The sequence below is a fragment of the Cyanistes caeruleus genome, chromosome 5 (genome assembly GCF_971803275.1).
Source record: "Cyanistes caeruleus chromosome 5, bCyaCae1.hap1.1, whole genome shotgun sequence".
Classification (NCBI taxonomy): domain Eukaryota; kingdom Metazoa; phylum Chordata; class Aves; order Passeriformes; family Paridae; genus Cyanistes; species Cyanistes caeruleus.
The window spans coordinates 11,793,635-11,814,579 of record NC_141705.1 but is presented as its reverse complement, the minus strand read 5'-3'; the positions used below and the strand labels follow the sequence as shown (position 1 = coordinate 11,814,579).

Here is a 20,945-nt window from a genome sequence, read left to right as displayed (position 1 = left end):
ATTAGTTTAAAAAAAATTAACACTGTAGTTGTCTTCACACATCAAAAAATTACTCTCCTTCCCCTGCCCAGTTGAAGCATTCTTTCTAAGAGTTGAAAAAGAATGAATATGTCTAACATGGCTAACCTCCAGTTCTATGCACTTAGGCTGTCCCTGGTTAACTGTTTAATTCCCATGAAGGAAACCAGCACTGGGAAAAATGTCTTAAGGAATGAGTAATCACTTCTTACAACGAGTAGGTCCAGTGTTCAGTAAGCTCCTGGCAACTCTGCATCTGAACCACAAAAATATTATCAATAGCTGACTTTAAGGTAAGAAGCTCCTTAATCCACAACAACCAGAAACATGGTAAAAAATTCAGAAGTACTTTTTACAGGGCTTACTAACTTCCCTAAGTTTGAAGATTCTGTCCTGTCTGTTAATAGTGTGGACTTTCAGGATACAAGAGGAGGGATCCTTTGTCAGTTGTGTAATTTGCCAGGTTCCACCCACTCCTATATCCAGGTGACCACACAAATGTCATTCAGGTACTGAATCATGTATTATATTTTAGCCTGATTCTGCAGGATTGGGAGCAGCAGTAGAGTTAGACATGGCAAGAGCTGAATGGGGAAAAGTTCTGGTTCAACCCAAGATCCATGCTGAGTAAGAAATAAAGAAAATGAAACTAAGTTCACACTTTCGTTTGAGCCACTTACATGCAATTATTTATGTAAACCTAAAAGAAATCATATACCAAACTGTCAGCAACTCACTTCTTCGGGTGTTCTGGCTCTCAGCAGGATTGTAAGTACAGTTTGCGTAACAAACTGATTTCAAAGCTGGAAATTACAAGACTATAAAAATAGTTTAAACCAATTTATACAACATTAAATTAAAAATCCAGAGATAGGATAAATTCTAGTGATTCTTCAATGCCATACAAGTATTGGATGGTTTTCTTGATTCAATGTTAGTACAGGACAAAAAGGCTGAATAATTACAAAAGATATCTAATCTCCATTGCCATTTATTTACAGGTCAGAATTCACACAGGTTTCAGGTGTTGAAAGATTACTTTTGAATAGACAAAACAGGGCATTTCTCACATCAGTGTGTAAAAGCTGATGGGTGCTTGCAGAAAGCAGGTTGGTTGTACTACGTCACCCACTTCTGCAATGTGAGACTGTACAAAACCAAAGAAGTGTTCGAATCACTATCTGCATTTTCAATCTACACACAGTGATAAACCTGAAATTGCAACACTCTTGTGAGCATTTCATTATTTCCAATTTAATTCACCTTCTCAGGAGCAATAGTTGTAAAAAAACGTTATCTAATCTAAAGCATTGGAGGGCTTAATTAATGGCTCTTGTAGTTCACACTGAAGAAGAGCTTATGGAACAGTGATGTTGAAGGCCACTAAGCAGAAGAATTTCATCAGTTACTTCATTTTCACTGGGAGACCTCAACCAACTCATTTAAACCTCTCAGGGAGCAGAGGAACGAGGGAAGCATGGTGTGAGAGAAAAACCATCCAGCTGTTTAATAGTTGTATGGCATTTGAAACTCTCAGCTTGAGCAGCTAAGCGTCTTTCACAACACCCACCAGGGCGGGCCGCAGCGTGCGCCCGTGCAGCTTATAGCCAACCTTGGATACCAGCGCGATAGTGCCAGGCTCCTGCCCCTCCACGGGAGCATGGAACAGCGCTTCGTGTTCATAGGGATCGAACTTGGCTCCGACAGGGTCCAGTCTGAGCAGGCCATGCTTTTTAAACACTTTCTGAATCTGTATTTCTGTCATCACAAGACCTTCATATAAGTTCTTCAAGTGAGGGTTTTCATCCTTAATTTCTTCTTTTGGAACGCTTTCTGTTGCTTTCTCCAAAATGTCTGCAACTTCTAGTAAGTCCTTACAGAAGCTCTGGATCCCTGAAAAAGTATAAGGGAGGAGAGAATGGGATTAGTCCACTTAAGGAAACAAGAGTTAAAATTCCCCAACCTCGCAACCCCAAAAGCTACAGCAATAATCTACACTCTTAGGGCTTTTAAGAAGATACGTGATACTGCAATCATTTGGAGTAAAAATCCTTTCTGGTTTTGGATGATAATAAAGAACTATTACAAATACCTTGAAATCCACACCAATCTCCTCTATTTTACGGAGGAAAAAAGTGTGATTTCAACTCCAAAGAATTAAGTTATGCTAATGACCTAACAACAACAGTTAAAATTCTTACCAAAGTTACCAAAACCTTCAGGTGACTTCATGTAATTTCCTCATGTCTCTCATCACCTAATGATCATAATGTTCATAATGCCCTATTCCTACCTATTAATCTGATGTCATAAAAAGATTTGCAGAAGACAAAGCACGTAATCAGACTGATGAGGATTTCAAGAGATGAACAAGGATTCTTCCCTGAATGAAAAGAACTTGCACCTCTCCCTCACACTACAAATCTCTTTTACAGAGTCAGCAGCTGTGCCTTGAAAATACTGAGCAATTTCTAAGTTAACCATAATCCTTTTCCTGAAGCTGCTCTCTGGCTCACATTACAGAGAATCAGGACTAAGCTCACTTAAGGCATTAGCAATCAAGAAAAAAATCAAAACAGTTCAATAAAATAACACATTTCTACATGGAGGTAAGCAAAGGACAAACACTGGATTCTGGCTTGGTTTTTGGTTTGTCTTTTTTTTTTTAAGCCAGTCAACCTTTTTAATTCTAGTTCACATTTTGGATGGTTTTTTTTTCCTTACCAAGAAGTGGTATGACCATTACCAGAGGCCAAGTCTTTGTTTTAAACAAAAAACCCCCACAGCTATGGAAGCACAAGATCTGTGGAGATCACCTAGTTCTCCAGAGAGGGTCTCTGTAACAACTGCACAACTCTGTAGAGACTCAAGCTCTTTACAGTAACCAACAAACAATGTCCAAGTAGTTCCAAAAATCTGAAAAAAACCCATAATGGTTTCAAACTAAAAACTAGAGCGGTGGTAGGGGTTGAACTGTACCAAATATAGATAAATTAGCTGTCTAGTTATCTGGATCAAACCAAATAACCAAACCTTTCAGAAGGTGGTTTTGTTTGTTTTTTTAATGTGTACGTTATATTTGCAAATATCCGTGACTGCAACTCAGAATTTATGCTAGTCTCAGAAATGAGTTTCTCTTTATTCAACAGAACAAGTGGTCATGCACAAGCAGTAAAACTTACAGATTATATGTAATCTAGTTTTCAAGGTAAATTCATTTCTGTTGTAGCACCTCTGAGTTCAGACATGAGTGCAGGTCCTTTACGGTAAGTAGATCAGTGAAACAACGCTTACTGCAAATCAACCTCAGGATGAAGCACTCAAACATCCATGAGAAAGAATGCAAGAGTACTATGTACTTTTTCTTACCGTACACATTAACTGAAGACCCTGTATTCAGAAATCAGAACTTGAGTACTGAGAATTAAACTATACAGCTGTGTATGGTGCATGGTGAAAAAGAGTAATTAATTTTTCGAGGCAGCGTGGCAATCAAACACCAGGATAAAACAGCACACTGCTGCAGCAGCATTTGCACACAATTTCTGTTTTACAGATTTGTGTTGGAAATGTCAAAAAGCTAAATCAGATGTTACTAGCCTGGCTCTTGAAGGAAGATGTGCTTCTAGCACTCCTGTCAGCCAGTGATTCTGCATTCCTAGCACTGAAAAGAATCCATTCATTTAGAGGCATTACTTCTATTTAGAAGCTATCGCCTTCAACAGAACAGTTATTCAACTGTAAAAGGCTAAAAAAATCAAAAACCCATTAAAATATCCTGAAATCAAAAAAGAAGCAAATTCAAAAAAAAACCACTAACAACAAAAAACCCCAAATAAAACCAAAAAACCCCAATCAACCAAAAAACCAAACCAAAAAACCTCAACCAACAAAAAAAAAAAAAAAAAACCCAAAAAATCAACCAACCAAAAAAACCAACCAGCCAACCCCACAAAATCCCCCACCTATACACCCCCCTCCCCCAAAAAAACCCCAACAAAAACCAAACCCAAAAAACCAATCAAAAACCCAAACCAGAAGGCAAACCAATATTCCATGCTCTTGGTCAGATCTGAGACCGAAGTACATGAAAAATGCAAAGTTCAGGCTGCAAAACTTACTAAAAAAAAATCTACTAATGCAGTACACATTGTAGGAAACCAGATATCAAATTTAAAGAAAATGTCAGCTGTTGACTTCAGCAGTTTAAGTCTTGCCCTTTGCTGGAGGAAATGATCATAATTCTGACACAAATTGAGGAACTCTGCCTCAAATGCATTTTTTAAGCAAGTAGTCAGAATCACTGGGAAGTACAACTCGTCAATACTGCAAGGCCAGTCAGCTTCATTTTTCCAGGCTTTGCATTTTCTGGGTCTTACTGAGGAAACACCAGAGGAACCGCCACTGACCGTATAACTTTGCCTCTTCTACCAGTTTCTGGCTCCTTTGCCTCACGTTTTCTGCATCTGCCAAGGCACGCTTGTACTTGTCCTAAAGAGAAACCAGTAACAGAAGTTATTCCTCCTAGTCAGGCAGTTGACAGTAATTCACACCAGCATATTCAGTACAAACCAGCATTTTAAACAGTTTCACAGCCTGAATCCACCATTTAGGGTAATATGAAACAACATGCCAATTATCACACCATCCCTCCTACTAAGACAAAAGTTTGCTTCACTTCACAAGCACAGAAATGAGGGAAAGGAAATCAGATGGTTTTCTCAGCCTTTAGAAACTATGAAGCCTAACTCCTCTGACATTGAGATCAAGTTTTGGTCTATTCCTAGAACTACAGCAATTTACCAGCAGATGTACAACGATGTGAAATAGAATGATATTAAAATAAAAATTCACACTGAGTACTTCACCAACCAATCCCAAATAGCTTCCACCCTGAATATGCTTGAGCTTTCTATGCCATTGAAGAATCTCAAAACAGAATAAAAATGGTCAACAAGCTGCCTGAAGAGCTGCATTAGGCAATCAACAGCAAACAAAGAAATTAAATGATATCTCAAATTCTTCCTGTAGAGCTTTGGGAAGAGCAACAGAAAGCAAACTCAATCCACATCTGATCCACAGATGCTGGTTCTATAAAAGCTTCAGGGCTACCTCTTGAAGTCTCAAATGCTCCAGAAAGACATTTTATATAGTGCACTTATTAATGTCTTTGCTTAATGCCCACCTCCCACCTCTCAGGGCATCCTTCAGCTGTTGGATTATGCACAGGAGAGAACGCAAGACGGGGCCACACAGAAGGGATGTGACATTTCACCCTTTGAGTCTGAAGGGCTCTCCAACAGACAAGGTTTGAAATTTCCTAACTACGGCCTAAGTACACTATTGTATAAAAGTTAAGCATCATTAAGTCTGACCTTTGGAAAGTCAGCAGCTGTTTCCATAAAGTCTACTCTTAACACACACAAATACACACACCAGAGACACATTCACACCCTTCCATGGCTCCCAGAAATTACTTCTCCACTGAGCAAAACCTATGTGAAAATCAGCAATAAATTTTCAGGCTGGAAAACGTCCAATTCCATCCAGAAACTGAAAATAAATTATCCACAATCTTAATTTTGGACCAGGGATGCATGGCAGATCTTGTAGTACATGTACTCTTAAGTTTAAAGAAATCATGAAATTGCAGGTTTTATACAACTAAACAGGAGTCACAGAACTGTATCCAGACTGTGCACTGGGAACTCACAGTGCAGGCTTTTGGGCATACAATTTGTAACATGTGCAACCTAATAACCCAGAAACACTTACATTAACTTCTTTTAGTTGTTCTTCCAGTTTGGCCTTTTCTTCAGCTAGCAGTTTTTCAGCAGAGCTGGGTTCCACCTTCTGCTCATTTTGGCTCTGATTCTGGTCCTCTTCCAAGTTCTGGCCAGTATTTTTCTGCTGTGTTGCTGCACAAAGCAGTCGTGGAGATGTTCTAAGGCAAAAAATATGAACATCATTATTCTGATGCTTATTTTGTAAGATACCAGCATCTTCTAGACATACGAGACACTTTGACACATAATGTCCACAAAATTCTCGTATCAAAGCACGAATTCATACAATTCTAGGCTTGTGAATACTGCGTGCAGAACCCTCCGTCACAAGCAGCAATCTGCAGCCAATTAAACTGTAGCAGAAAACAACTGCTGCAACGTATCATATCAGCTTGTAAGCATCCACTACGTTCAACCTATAGTCACAGAACTTTTATGGGCAGTATGCGTTTTCAGAGCACCGTGGTCTATCTGGAAACAAATTCCGTGATGCAATCGCCGGCAACAGCCTCCCTGAAAACACACGCGGCAGAAGAGGGCTCGGCTGCTGGAGCGGCACTCCCCGTGCCGCCTGTACCCGCTGTATAGCGAGCACCGCGGCAAGCACGGGCCTGTCTGCATAAACAGTGATTCTTTATCCCTTCTTGACGTTTCCGAGGCTGAGCGAGCCGAGCCACCAAGGACGAGGCTGCGGGATAGGCGCAGCGCTCACACGAGGGCTCGTATCCCCGCCCGCCGCACGGACACTCCGGGCCTGGAGCTCTCCAGGCTCCCCGCAGTGCCGGGCCGGGCCGGGCCTCTCTCCCGGAGAAGGGCAAGGGAGAGCAGCGAAGAGCGGCGAGGGATGGGGGGCGGCCCCGGCCCGTCCCGGCTGTGGGACGGGGCTCCCCAGGGCTTGGGACACCGGCGCGGCGGGACCGAGCCTCGCCCTCCTCCCGTTCCGGCGGTGAGCACGGCCCCGGCCGAATGTCCGGTGTCGTGCGAGCGGCGCGGCGCGACCCCCTCACCTCAGCGCGACGTTCAGTAGCGGGAGGCGCGGGCGCAGCGCACCCCGCACGCACTGGGCCACGGCCGCCATGGCGCTCTCCTGCCCGCCGGCCGCCTCGACCCGCCCCCCGGACCCCGCCAATCAGCGAGCGGGCGGCCCGGGAGTGACGCGGCCGGGAGCCAATCAGAAGAGCGGACGCGCCGCCCCGGGAGAACAGGCGGCTATTCCGGGGCGCGGCGGAGCGCCCAGAGGGGCGCGCGCGCCTCGCCCCACCGTGACGTGCGGCGGGCGGGGCCGCGGGCGGGGCGCGTGCCGGGCGGCCATTTTGTCTGGTGGCGGGGCGGGTCGGCTCGGTGTCGTGTTACTGCTGCTCGCGTGAGCCGCGTCGTTCCTCTTAGTTGTGACTGGAAAAGTTTGAAAATTTTAGCTCGTTTTAAGTGCTGGATAGCCCCGTTATTAATCACACCCTGTAGCGCCCGTCAGCAATTTGCAAACCACTAGACAGAGGTTTCCGTTCATACACGCTCGCTGTAACTGCTGGGTACGATCTTCCTGGGCAATAATTTCATTTAATGAACTCTTGAGCATTCATTAAATGGGATAATGTTGCTAATCCACTAGTTCCAGAATAGGCCACCTGCTTGTGCAAGCTGTTTGTACAAGTGTGCTGTGTCACGGGGAGCCGTGCTCTGTGGTACGGGGATAGCTGAACTGGGGCGGTTCGTCACTTGCCTTGTCAATATCTTCTAAAAGGGGAGGGGGGAAAAAAATCAGGGTCAAGTATTTATCGTACAGCCGTGAATTTGAGTGCTAGATTATGCACAGATGCAGGAACACCAGCTGTTAGCCTAATTCCTGCACGTGTTTGTGCACTTTCCAAATGAAATCTGAAGGATAAAGATGCAAATTCCATAATGCAAATTTAGTAGATGTTATAATCAAGTGAATAATTAAACTGTATACTGAAAAAGAAGGTTTAGAAGATGTTTTTGGCTTGCTGCATGAGAATCCTCTGGGACCTTGCTCAGTACAGTGGAACTTTGCTGGAGCACACCAAGGCTCCAACATGGCCTTTATTCAGCAGATGGCTTTGTCTGGGATGGCCTATGCAGAAAGCAGGATAAATGGTACATGAGGCCACTGACCTCACACCATGGCAAGTTTAGATCCCTTTGAGTCTTACTTGCCGATGGCTCTTCTGTGATGTGTGACTGGTACAGTCCCATGGCTTGCCTGTGCAGAACACAGTGAAGAGGAAGGTTGTGTGCCTCATCTTGTCCACATGCAGTGGTGGTCAGTGTCTGCTTTCCAGAAAGCTGATGAGCCACAAATTCCAAGCTTCATGCTCAGAAGTATTGAAATAAATATTTGAGGAAATTTGTTAAGATAATGCTGAGAGAGAATCAGAGAGAGCAAGGAGAAAACCAAGAACAGCCATAAAGGATGATACTCACAGAAAGACATGATGGAATGAGACTGAAAAGGTAATTGGATCTTTAGGTCTGATATTTTTAAAATGTTTTCTGAAAAGATTATTCTTCACAGAATCTAGACAAGCAGTCTGTCTTGTCTCATCTTTTTTGTCTGTTGTTTTAACCTACATCTTTGGAAGCAGAATCCTATTTCAGCTTGTCTCCATTTCTTTGCTGCCCACCATCTTTGGAAGCTCTGCTTGATTAATGATTGATCACAAAATCACTGAATTGATAACAAAACGTTGAGAAGAATCCACTGCCAACATGTCTCAATAACTGAGGATATATATTAGACTTAATACGTCTGGAACAATATCCTTCATGTATTAGGTCCATTTACCACAAATAACATTTCACTGGCCTTGTGCAAGTAACCTTTCAAGATAATGCATAGTGAAAATGCATTTTGTTGTGAGTTGTGCAAGTTGAACAGCTGTCATGAAAAACCTGCAGCTGGCTTAGATGCTGATGGGTCAAGACTAAACAACATCTGCAGCTTCAGAAGAACATGCAAGTTTACAGGAGCTTGTTTGCATCATGGCTAGTGTTTGCTGTAAGTACTGTCCCACTCAAGACTTTTTCATGTCTTGTTTTGACTCAGACTATTGCAGGTTAATGTTCTGGTTTTATTGCAGTGTCAGCTCATCTTTGGGTGTTTTAAAACTCAGATACTGAATATTTAGCATCTGTTGCTGGACCTGTATAGCTGTCATAGTGTTCAGGAACAAGAACAGTTTTTTCTCATGTCTTCTCCGTATCAAATGATCTTTAGTTCTTCACATAAATACTGGGTTTGAGTATTAATTGAAGATAAGTAATGCTTATTCTGAATTTTAAACAGTCAACCATCATCCCTGTATAGGCCATTCATATAAGAGTTGGACTCAGTGATTTTTGTGGGCCCCTTACAAATCAGAACATTCTGTGATTCTATGAACCAGCTGCTACTTTTCAACTTGTGGTTTAAAAGTGACTCTAACCCCTAATTACTGTGAGCTAGTGATAGAATCAAATAGTCAGGATAGCATTCCCACTTCCTCTAGTGATTAACTTTGTGTTCCTGGGTAGTTACTTAACCTCATTTCTACATTTCTACAACTACAGTTAAGGTAATCTTTCAGTACCTTACAAGAAAGTTGTGTAGTGAGCATGAGGGAATTTCTGTGATATTTTGAAAATTCAAAATATCAACTGAATAAATCTCTCTTTTATTATTAATATTGCACTTGCAGTAGAAAAAACTGTAATTCTTCAAGATGAACAATGTCACAAATATAAAATTTGTGCTTGAAAAATTAAATAAAAAATTAAGGCATTTCTATTTCTCTTTAAAAAAACCCAAATCTTGTTCTGTCTCCTAATGCTAAGATGTAGTTTATTGATATTCCATCAGCAAACAGAATGTCATTACATTTGTGTTTCAGATATGAACTTTATTATTAATGTTTTGAGGGTAAAGAAAAGACTGTCATAACATCTCCAATCAAATGTTATATCCCAGCCAGAACCAAATACTGAGCTATGGTAGGAGCAAGCTTGGGGTGGGGGGGAACCACCAGAAATATCTCTGTAAATATTCTAGCAGTGACCTTTCTGGCCAGTAACCAGGAAACACCTAGATCAAATTAAAAAATATTAGTGTAGCTGTAGGATTGTTACTGAACTATATGGCAGTGAAGACAAACATTAGTACCTCTGCCCTTTAGAAAAAATCATAACTCAGACCACATAGCTACAGTATTGCCTAGTCTGCTCTGGGAAGATGCCTAGTGGCAAATTAAGAGACTGATCCTTGTGTATAAAATAATAGCAATTTTTCTTCTTTAAGGGTTATCAGGACTGAGAATCAGATACTGCATGGGTCCGTTTCAGATGGAGGACAATAAAGATTAAATCAGTACTTGAATTCAGAGACTTTTAATCCTGAAATGCAGGTTGGGATGTGGGTGTGTAGGAAGACAACCTTATTTGCCTTCAATGAGAGCAGTACTAAAATAGTTAATCTGTACATTCAGAATTTATCATTTTTAATGTAAACATTTTAAGAAAACTCTCCCATGAGTGAATCTTAGGTTCTGCCTGGTTTCTCCTTAGGCTGAAAATACAGAATCATACATCTTGCTCTGATTATAAAGAGTACTTTCGGGTTCCCATTGCCTTTTGCTAACTATTTTGAAGGGTGTATTTTGTAACTATCTTGTTGCCTGGAGAATGTTGTCGCTGTGTTGGAAAGCTAATAGCTATAGCCACAGGGCTCTGAAGAGCGCTAATTAGAGCAATTTAGAATAACAAAAGTTCTCTTCCTGGGAGGACACTGAAGTGTTCCTTCCCCAAAGCAGCATGCCACAATTTCAGAGGCAATTTATTGTAATATAATGCATAAGTCATCTGGTATCCCAAGGATTTACAAATCTGGCTATCTATTACAGTTCTCTTAGCCCTCATGTTATTGGGGACACTTGTGTATGCCTTGTAGCATTCCTGGAGATATAAAAATGGAAAAACTCTGTCAATCAGGCACTGTCTATCTTCCTTTATTTAGTTACCAGTCAGAACCAAGCTGTTCAAAGGCACAGAAACAATTTACTGTCGTGCTGATCTGGCTTTCCACCTTGAGACAAAATTATTGAGCATTGAGAGAAGTGTTGTCAAATCCATTGTGATTCTCTGAGTGTGGTGTCATGGATTTTCTTAAGATTTTTTTCATAAAAATCCATTCTTGCCTCTCAGTTTACCAGAACAATTGGACAGAAGGGGAGATCAGCTCTCTGGTCACATTCAGGTTTGCCATAAGACAGCAGTTGTTGGTCTCTATTTCTGCACGTAGGCTAACAATGGAACGGTACTTTGACATTCAGATCTACATTTTCTTCTCTTAATTTTTCTTTAAGGTTTGATGAATTAGTTGCTGTGGGCTTGTTTCTGCTGCCCTTGTGTACAAGTGATTTGTATTAGTCAAAGTGAGTGCTGTACAGTGAAGGATTGCCAGACCAGATGCTGGCAAATAGGCTACCAGTAGCACCATAAAAGCTTGAGGTGGCTAGTTATTGCTCAGTTATGTTTTTCTCCTTTGCTTATGACATATTTTTTGTGATGGCTGACAGGATGTTGAACGGCAGGATTGGCTGGGCTGGTGCACTGAGCTGTTTCATCACAATGTTTTAGGGCTCAGAATCGCAGTGCACTCCCACTCTGAGCTCCCAGCTGGCTGACAGAGGGGGAATGCTCATTCTGCTAACATTGTGCAATGGTTTTGAAAATATATGAATGGAGAAAGTGTAAGCAAAACTTAAAAAATATTATCCTCTGCTTTTATTCAACTCTAGAAAGCAGAAAGAGGTTTTAATTGCATTTCTATGCCTAATTAATGAGGGGGTAAACACTCTTGTGAGACTACTGCTGTGCTCCATTTAATCCTAATCTGGCTAGATGAGTCTGACCAGGAGTTAAACTAAAAGTACCCGTAGTGGGAAGGAATAAAAAGCTTTCCAAAAATTGCCATATAAATAAAATCTACCTAATACATTTTTGGTGCTTTGTGTGAAGATCACAGTCTCTGAAACTGGACTTGAACCTGTGTCTAAAATGAATGCTTCATGCTTTGTTTGCTTTCCACAAGCATCTCTGAAGCTGCAACTTCAACCATGTTATAGGAGCTCATATAATTAAGATGACATTTAAGGCAAGAGTGTGTTTTTGTCAGATTTCCCTCAAAATCACTTGGGTTCTGTTACTCTGGTATATCTCCAGGTTTTGGATATAAAATTGGAGTGTAAATCTTGTGCCAGGCAGGTACAGACAGAACCGAAGGAAAGCACTTAACTACGTGCACAGTGTTTGCACCTTGTTCAGAAAGCAAGAACATGGCTGCTTTAAGTTTTTTAACAGTTGCCACCCAAAGTATTTCCACTACTATTTTACAGGGTACCTCAGATTCATGAATCACTTTGGGTTAATGTGTTATTAATCATCAGAAACTGGATGAATTTACTGGTTCAGCATTGTGAATACTCCTGTGCTAGATGTTTATAGACTAAAATACCAAGGAGGGAATCTGGATTTTAATGATTGGTGTTAAATAGGAATTCTTCTGCTGTAGCTGAAACCATGTAGTCTTCCCCTTTGACTCCATTACCAGCTCCTGGTCTCTCTGCTGTTGTCTGATCTGGTTGGATGAGCTGTTTCTCATCCTTTCTACAACACATCACTGGTCATTGGCTTTTGTCCTTATGTTGTTCTTTCTCCTTCCTCCTCTTAATTTCTGCTCTTCACATTCCATCTCCACATCTGCTCTGTTTAGAGAAGAATCTCTTTAACACACTGCTTCCATCTCTGCTTACTCATTCCCGGGTTTTGCTGAAGCTATCCTCCATTTAGATCTCACTGTGATCAAGAACAATTTCACCTGTTTGTTACTGACCACTGCTTCAAGAGCACTGTGTTCATCCCTAGAGATGGGGTGACCAGCACCTCCTGCTGTGCTCCGTGACATTGGTGTTGGGTGGTAATTGTGTCTGTGCTGTGGAAAAGCACTGAGGTGGAGGATCCCTGCCCCACCATGGCTTCTCTTTTAGTTCATCATAATTACCAAAAGCAGGCTCTTCCATTTCAAAGAAATAGCTTTCTTATGACTAGTGATGTCTGTATTTTAATTTGACCACCTTTCTTTGCTTTTTTAATTAGTATTTTGACACTTTTTAAGAAAAAAATATATTTCTATTGTGTCTTTTTTTATGTGTGTATAACTTTCTTATGATTACCCAAGTGCTTTGGCTAGCAAAGTCTTAATGAAAAAAATTACTGTCATGTTACAGCTGTAAAAATCCACTCCCTCCTTGGAATGGCACATGTAGGTTTCAAGATGCTGAGTAAAGTAAGAATCATCATAGAACACTTCAGGTAAAATAGGAATACGTAGGAAAAATATGTGTAATATAGTCTTGCAGTTATGAACTGTTGAAGCATTTGTCTTCCTCATTCTGCATTAAGCACATATACTGAATGGTGTGTTTGTGCTGTTTTTAGTATTGTTTGCTCTGTAGGACAGATCCACCTCAGACTAACTTGATATAATTTGAAAGCTGACAGTAGTCAGGAAGTATCAAAGAAATTCTGTTCGAGCTAGAAAACTTGCTCAAGTGTCCCGGTGCATTGTCATGCTAATTAACTCCGAGCTGGTTGTGCTTTTGGAAAGCTGGAGTACCTGAGGCAACTTCTATCTCATGCAGCTCTACACTGCTCTGCAGATAAATTAGTAACTGTCTACACATTGATCTGACAGTTTTTCTGTTATTTGGAACAGAAAGAGCTGTTTGGGACTGTTGGTTGCTTTTCAGTAACTATTATTAATACTTTGGTACAAACCCAAGTGAATAAAATATGGATAAACAAGAAGTTGAGGATTCAGAGATAACTGAGAGCTGTAAAGTAGATGCTGTATTTTGCCAGAAGACAGCATGACAAACTCAGAGGATCTGTTCTGTGTCTGCATTGCAAATAACTGTATTTCTGAGCCAAGTTCTCCATAAACTCCTGCTAAACTATGTAGATCATGTTAGCAGTTGGCCAGCACAGCTATAAGCAAGGTCAAGCAAGAGCACAGCACAGGAAACATTTATGCATTAATGGCAATTTCGTTGTTACAGCTTATGGTTCGTAAGGAATAACTTCCCAGCTGGGGGCAGTTCCAAGGCAGAAAACAAATTTACCCGGCTTTTTACTTTTCAGATATTACCTGCCTTTGTAAGGGCTCTGCATATCACAAAGTGTGTGCAAAATGCTTATAAAAGTCAAGTGATGACTTAAAGTCACTCTCAGCTTCTCCAGCAGAGCCAGTGAATGGGAGAGAAGGGATATATTTGTTTTTCTCTGGTAATGCAGTGTGATGGGTTGACCCTGGCCAGCAACAAAGCACCCACCAGCCCCTCTGTTACATCCTCTCATAGCAAGGAGGGGGGAGAGAATTTGAAGGGCAAAAGAAAGAAAAACTTGTGGCTCAAGAAGAAGACAGTTTAGTAAATGAAGAAAAAAATTAAAAAGGCAATTACCAGTGCTCACCTACAGGCTCATGCCCAGGCAGTGTCTGAGCTGTGACTGCCTTGGAAAGATTCCCTTCCCAATTTTATTGCTGAGCAAGGGATATGGCATAACCTTTTGGATAACTTGGGTCAGCAGCCCAGCCATGTCTCCTTCCAGCGTCCTGTCTGACCCCAGCCAGTTGGCTGGGGGATAGAGGGAAAACCAGAAGTGGCCTTGGCACACTAAGCACTGCTCAGCCTTAGCTAAAATCAGTGTGTTATTAACACTTTTTTAACTGTGAATCCAAGACACTGCATCTCCATCCCAGCCAAAGCTAGTCCATAAAATAATCGGTTAGCCTGACCTTGCAGTGAGATTAACACCCTGCCAACTCTAAATGTGTTCTGATTTTATTTGAGTCTTTTTTTTATTTTCTTTAGTCCATGTTAATGACATGTTCCTTGTCATAAAGAAATACCAGTATATAAACATTTTATGAAAGCTGTAAGCAAAATTTTCAAATGTAATAGCTGAAATTGTTCATCTGATCTCTATGCACATAAATATTTTGGTCTTCAGATATGTTCTTTACTTAAGCTCCAGAAAATTTGTATTAGGCTTCATTTTACAGTTGTGGTTGTGCATTCATTAATTTTTGTTTGCTTTTCATGACATATTTTCATTGTATATTTAGGTGAAATTATAGTTAAGTAAATCTGTAACTTAGATAAATATAAACCTATGGTTTAGAGAAACTTGTTCCTGTAGAACTGTCTTGGTTTTCTTCTAGAAAAGCCTGTCCTGCCCTGTGGTGAAATATCACCTTGTTTAGGGACTTTCTGGAATGTAATTTATAGCAATCTTCCATTAGACCTGTAAGCACTCCTTCTTTACTTGAACTCATGTTTTTATGTGACATTTGTTACAATTCAAGACTACTTGAAGCACAGAAGCTGAGATGACATATAATGTGAGATAGAGGTGGTATTAGGCTGTATATTTAAAAAATATTTCATAATAATAATTTAATAATTTAATAATTTAATAATTCAATAATTTAATAACACAGTAATATTTTCAAAACCAAGCAGTGTTTTGTCATGCAAATGCTAAAAGGATAAGGGGAGCATCAGACTTCATTTTGTTTGTCCAGTGAGACAACTGTGGAACTTGTGTAGCTGTCATTTGGGTTGACTGAGTTTTGTGTCTTTTCGACTGTGTCAGTTACAGAATAAGCGATACAGGTGCTAAGCCTGTGCAGTCCTGTTGTAGACAGCTCATACCCCACCTGGCCTCCAGCTGCTCTTCTACATGTGCACAAGTCTTAGTAAGTCCTGTTCTATTTCCACCAGTCCCATACTCATATCTTTACATATCTGCTTTTAGGCAGCCGAATCACTTTTCAAACATCAGTTCTAGTGGCTAAGTCTACACAAATCCTGTGAGCTACAGTCCTACAGGTACAATAGCAACCATATCATTGGAGCTGCTGTACAGGCTCCTCTGTGCATGTCACAAGAAGGGCCTCTCAAAGATGTTTAAGACCCAGCAAGTTGCTCTCTGTCTTGCACTTAGCACGCAGCTTTGCTTCATCTGAGTTTGCCTGCCTGTGCATCCCCTGTGTTTGTGTGTCTGTTTGGCTTTTGGCAAAATTATTTATGCCCTTTCCAGTCTGCCTTTCAGAATCATCCTGAGGCCTTTGGCTCTCTTCTGGTCTTCAGTCTGTTTTTTCTGGCTCTGCTCTCATCTGCTTCACAGCATTTCTTGTGACTCTGACTCTTGTCAGTGGTTTACCCAGCTGTTTCAGGAGGTGTTTTGAGTCTTGACTCTTCCATTTTGTGCTCTGTCTTGTGAGTTGGCCAGAAATGTGAGGATCACCATAACCTGGATTTGAGTCATCTGAGTACATCCTTATATCTCATGTTGAATTCCTAAATACTTACCAGCATGTTCTTCTTGTTTTGAACCCTGAGACAACATCAGGACACAGACTTTTAAACCAAACCATTGGCCTCAGAAGGCTTTGGATGTTCCTCAAGGTTCTCCTGTAGCTTTGGATAACTCATTCCTTCTAAGTGAATAGAAAGGCAGATCAAATGTTTGGTGCTTGGACCACATTGAAAATAAACCCCATTGCATTTCATGATAAATGCTGCCCCAAGTGCCGCAGAGAAGTGGCAGCCAGCATATAGCAGATTGGAAGTACCTTCTATTATTTTTCTGAAGTTCTGAAATGAAAAGAACATGCCTGTGAATATATTTAAGCAATATATTCTTTTTATACTGCACTTTGTGTTCTGTAAATGCCCCTGAAAATCAATAAAATCAAATTGTACCTAATGTATTCTGTGTTTTGCAAAGAGACCAAGCCTTTCCTCCTGATTTATTAATGTTTGGAAGAAAGTCATTGCACATAAAAATCTTATATTAAAAATAGTAATTCATGATATTTTAATATCTTTTTCCCATAGTTAAAGAAGAGTAGGAAGTATAGTAGTATTTTTTTTCTGTTGCTCTGAAAATATTTCTATTTTTTGACAGTAACTGGCATCAAGAACAAGAAAAATAATAAACCATACTGAGTATTTGTCCCCTGATGTTTTATGTCTTCTCAGAAAAGATAGGGTACAGACAATTTTTCAGCTGCAGTAAAGTTCTCGTTTTTATTTTGCAGAGCTAAATTTATCCTTACTGTAATTTTTCTGAAATCAGCAGTATTATTTCTGCTAGGCAGGAGAGTGACCTGCTCTGATTGTGTTGCTGTTGTAGGAGGGGCTGCGCTCCAGCAGAGTTTCTTCTCTTTGGTTGAATACACACGTACAGGTAAATTGTAAACTGCTTGTATGATTGTAGGCAGCACAGACAGGAGACTTGAGTCTTTGCTTTTCAGGTGCAGGAGATGAACTCCTTTTGTTTCAGGGGAAGGATGCTGCTCTGTATCACATTCTTCATCTGGAAAGCTTTACCACAGACATGATTAGGCAGAAGCCTTCTTCAGAAAAAAATTGGAATTAGTACTTATGGTATGTCCAGGCTTGATATTTTCTAGAGAGTTTCCTGCAATCAAGGTGGGGAAAGCTTTGGTTTTGAAAATAAGCTTCTCGTGTTGTAGCACGATATTTTGTGGTTATTAAAAAAAAATGAAACAACAAAACCAAACCAACAGGGAGGACAAAAAAAAATAGGCCAAAATAGGAGTTCGTCCAAAGCTTCTATTTTAATAAAATAGTACGTCAGAAAGGAATATAAAGACGAATAGAGGAATATAAAGTTTATACAGAAGTAGGATCAAACTGAGATTTTTACATCCAAATTCTATTTTGATATTATCTATTTTCTCCCTGTTTGAACTGTATAGACCCAAACTGGGAAAGCTTCCCACAAACTGAAGATTCACAATTGACTCCCAACATTGCATGTTCCAGTCTCCCTTGCATTGATTTGAAAATCTGAATTTTTAATTCAGCTGATTAATTTTTTTCACCTTCTTTGGAAGTATCATATTTCCAGAAATGTATATGGTTCATTTCTGTGCTTATTTTTATTTATTTTTAATGGGTTCTCTCACTCTCATCAGTAGCATATGTATGATACAGGTTGCCATGGTAAACAATGAATTTTTTATTAACATTGTAAATATTAATTTAAAACATGAGTAGCTTGTAACTGAGATGTTAACACTGCTTTGGAGATTTTCCTGCTCCTGAGGTGACAGAAATTATATATGGAGTTAAAAACACAAAAAGCAATGTGTCTTGGGAAGGAGGTTCTTTAGTGATAGTACAGCAGCCTAAGGGCACAGAAATGTAGGATATTTGGACTGTGAAGCAAAGACAATAGAAGATCAGACATAAACTGCTGAATGTTGTTACTAGAGATGACATGGAACCAAGGTTCAAGTTTTAAATTCCTTTCCTACATTTCTGGACCTTTTGCTGTCAGTTCTTAGCATCAGTGTGACCAAGTGGCTGAGCTGAATCCAATAAAAGAAGAAGAGAGTGTAAAGTGATGTGATCAGCTTCAAAGCAGGGATGAGCACAGGCTGGCCCCCTGCAGTTTCGTTTATGGTGTTACATCTAACTTGCTGCTCTAATCAAGTAGTTTTAGGCACATTTTTGAACACTCATAGTTACCCAAGTTTCACTGAGCTCAGTGGGAGCCATCTGCTAAGACGTTGCTGAAAATTCTCTTTTCTAGACATAGGATATCTCTTAGACTCATGTCCTTCATCCATTGTAAAGTGAGTCCAGTGCTTCTTTCTTTCTTGGAAGATAAGGATATAGAATTATTTTTGGATAGGAGGTGGTTTTGTCCAGTGGCTTTTTCTGCATAACCTGTGTTTCCTGATGAGCTTCTATTCATCCATTAAGTCCTTGGTGACAGAGTGTTAATTTTTCACTGTACATTTGCTTTTGGAGCTGAAAGTTACAAGGTGGTTGTTGTATTGCCTTGGGACTTTGACTCGTATTTGATGCTGTCACTGAAGAGTGATTTTAGAAGAAGCAGCATGATAAGAGGTACTACCTTTCAGCTGATATGTTAAATTGAGGTCGCTTCTGTCAATGGCCCTCTTAAAAATCACCTCTGTGTCTTGTCAGACATTCCATTTCCCAGTGAAATTAATTCTAAAAATCAAGGACTGTGTCTGAGATATTACAAAGCCCATAATAGTGGCTCTGTTTGCCCCATCATCTTTGGCACTACTGGTATTTCACTTACTATTTTTGTCAGGACTTATATTAGAAAACTCAATTTTACTCCGTTCTGTATCACAAAGCAGCATATGTCACCCTAACTCCACTGAGTAGAGTAAGATTACTACATGAAATCTTATATCATCCTGTGATATATATGTACACACAAGATTACTCAGAAAATAACTTGTCACTATTGTAGACACTTCATGGTTGCTGGAAAAAACACTCCCTACTGAAGGTCACATGTGTATATATATATAGATTTAACAGCTCTATTTACCCTTTGTGGAACAGTGCTGCTAGCAGAATGTCAAGAGACCAGTAAAGCTTCATCCTTCCAAGGAAAACTTTCTGATCCCCTCTGTTTAAAGGACTGAAGTTCATTATATTGGAAGGAATACAACTTATTCACTACATTGTTTTGTGAAAGTAAAAGCACTTTCAACTCCATTTCACCTTGGACTCTACTATGAGGACTCCAAATGTGTGACAAATGTTGCCATACAGAATACCTTATTGATTTCAGCATTAGATTTGACTTTGATATTGTTAATTAATTGATTTGAATCATGTTGGGGTTTTTTTAAGTACTGATAAACAGTTTAGGTAGTTAAGTGTTTCTTTTACCTGAGATGTTTAAAGCACAGTTCCTTTTAGATTCCTTGCAGACTGAAGTCTTAGAGGCCATTCACAAGGATGGGGCTTTGGAAAGCTGATTTTGGTGCATCTCTCTCCTCCATTCTTTGTTCACTGTCCTGTGTGCTTCTCTCCTTGATGCACTGCAGCAGTGATTTCAAGGGCAAGAAGGCTTCCCTTCTGCTGGTCTCAGGAAAGATTTTTCCATACTGTAACCTACTGAAATGTGACATTTATATTAGTGTCCTGTGCCTTTCAGGTGGCTCCCAAATGTCCAGTCTTTCTCTTGGTGTTCTCTTGGTGCTCTGACTGAATGTGTGTCTAAAGTTCGTCTTGCCTATGTTATGCTGGTTATCTTAAAACTTTTCACAAAACCACTAAGTTTCTTTTATTTCTGTGGAATGTATTGGATAAGAAGCAAAACCATTCAACATTCTTATTTTGTCCACAAAATTATGTTCTGAGTGATTTATTTGACTTCTAACAGACCCACACTCAGTTTTTCTTCTGGCCTTGTGTTGATTTCATTAATGATTCCAGCGATATCTTACAAAAGAAGAATGTTATATGCAACCCAGTAGTGTTGTATTCTTTGTAGTCCATAGAAGACACCTAAAAAAACTAAGCTCTAAAATCATTAGTTACAGATATAGGCAAAGGTTGAGGTTACTCACTGTCAAATTCCCCTCCCTGTCCTATTTCTTAAATAAAGAAATTATAAAGCAGCATAATGTTTATGAAGTCTAGTGACAATGCTTATTTTTATATATAAATTAGACAGTACTTGTTCAATTTTGGAAATGCACTGGAAAAATTTCAGTAAGCAAAGTTTCTAACTTCTTTAATAAAAATGGAGGTCTCTTTCTGTATTATGTAACAACAACAATCCAGAAACATAATTGTGCTGTCAGTATCTCTGTGTGGAATTACTTCCTGATTGTTAAATGGCAGAAGAGTCTCTCAGCACTGTTACAGAAAGCAAGCTGTAACCTAAATTAATATTCTACCTCTTTCACATAAATTTTAGCAATTATATAAAATAAATAGACACCTTTTGATATTTATTCAAGTCCTGAATGTTAAATTAAAATGCAGAACTTCCTAGTTATGTCAAATGCTGTCATGAAGAGTTCACTTGAAAGTAATTCAGCCATTACAGAGGAGTGTATGGCTTAGTCAGCTCATTTTTCTTTCACTTAACTTGAGTTCTAATGTGAAATTGCTTAAAAAGCTTTGTTTTTTTAAAAAAAATGTTTTGTGGGCTTTCTTTCTGCACAGAAATTTTAGTTGTCATATTTAATTCAGAAATCTCTCCTTAATGAAATTT

At 39.8% G+C, this 20,945-nt stretch overlaps 2 protein-coding genes across 5 annotated transcripts in view; one reads left to right on the top strand and one right to left on the bottom strand.

Moving 5' to 3' along the window:
- Nucleotides 1–684: 684 nt before the first annotated feature.
- GRPEL1 (GrpE like 1, mitochondrial) lies at nucleotides 685–7,090 on the bottom strand. The gene is made up of 4 exons (XM_086891231.1): nucleotides 6,812–7,090; nucleotides 5,794–5,962; nucleotides 4,428–4,509; nucleotides 685–1,911 (listed from the first exon to the last, which is right to left on the bottom strand). The coding sequence occupies exons 1-4, from the start codon at nucleotides 6,880–6,882 to the stop codon at nucleotides 1,565–1,567; spliced, it is 669 nt and encodes a 222-aa protein (XP_086747357.1). The 5' UTR covers nucleotides 6,883–7,090; the 3' UTR covers nucleotides 685–1,564.
- SORCS2 (sortilin related VPS10 domain containing receptor 2) overlaps nucleotides 7,043–20,945 on the top strand; it is a 568,270-nt gene continuing 554,367 nt past the window's right edge. For 3 of the 4 annotated variants that reach the window (XM_086891222.1, XM_086891220.1, XM_086891217.1), the window contains exon 1: nucleotides 7,043–8,820. The gene's annotated coding sequence lies outside the window, so the exon portion shown is untranslated. The remainder of the gene's footprint in view (nucleotides 8,821–20,945) is intronic. The other variant, XM_086891223.1, reaches the window with a different exon arrangement.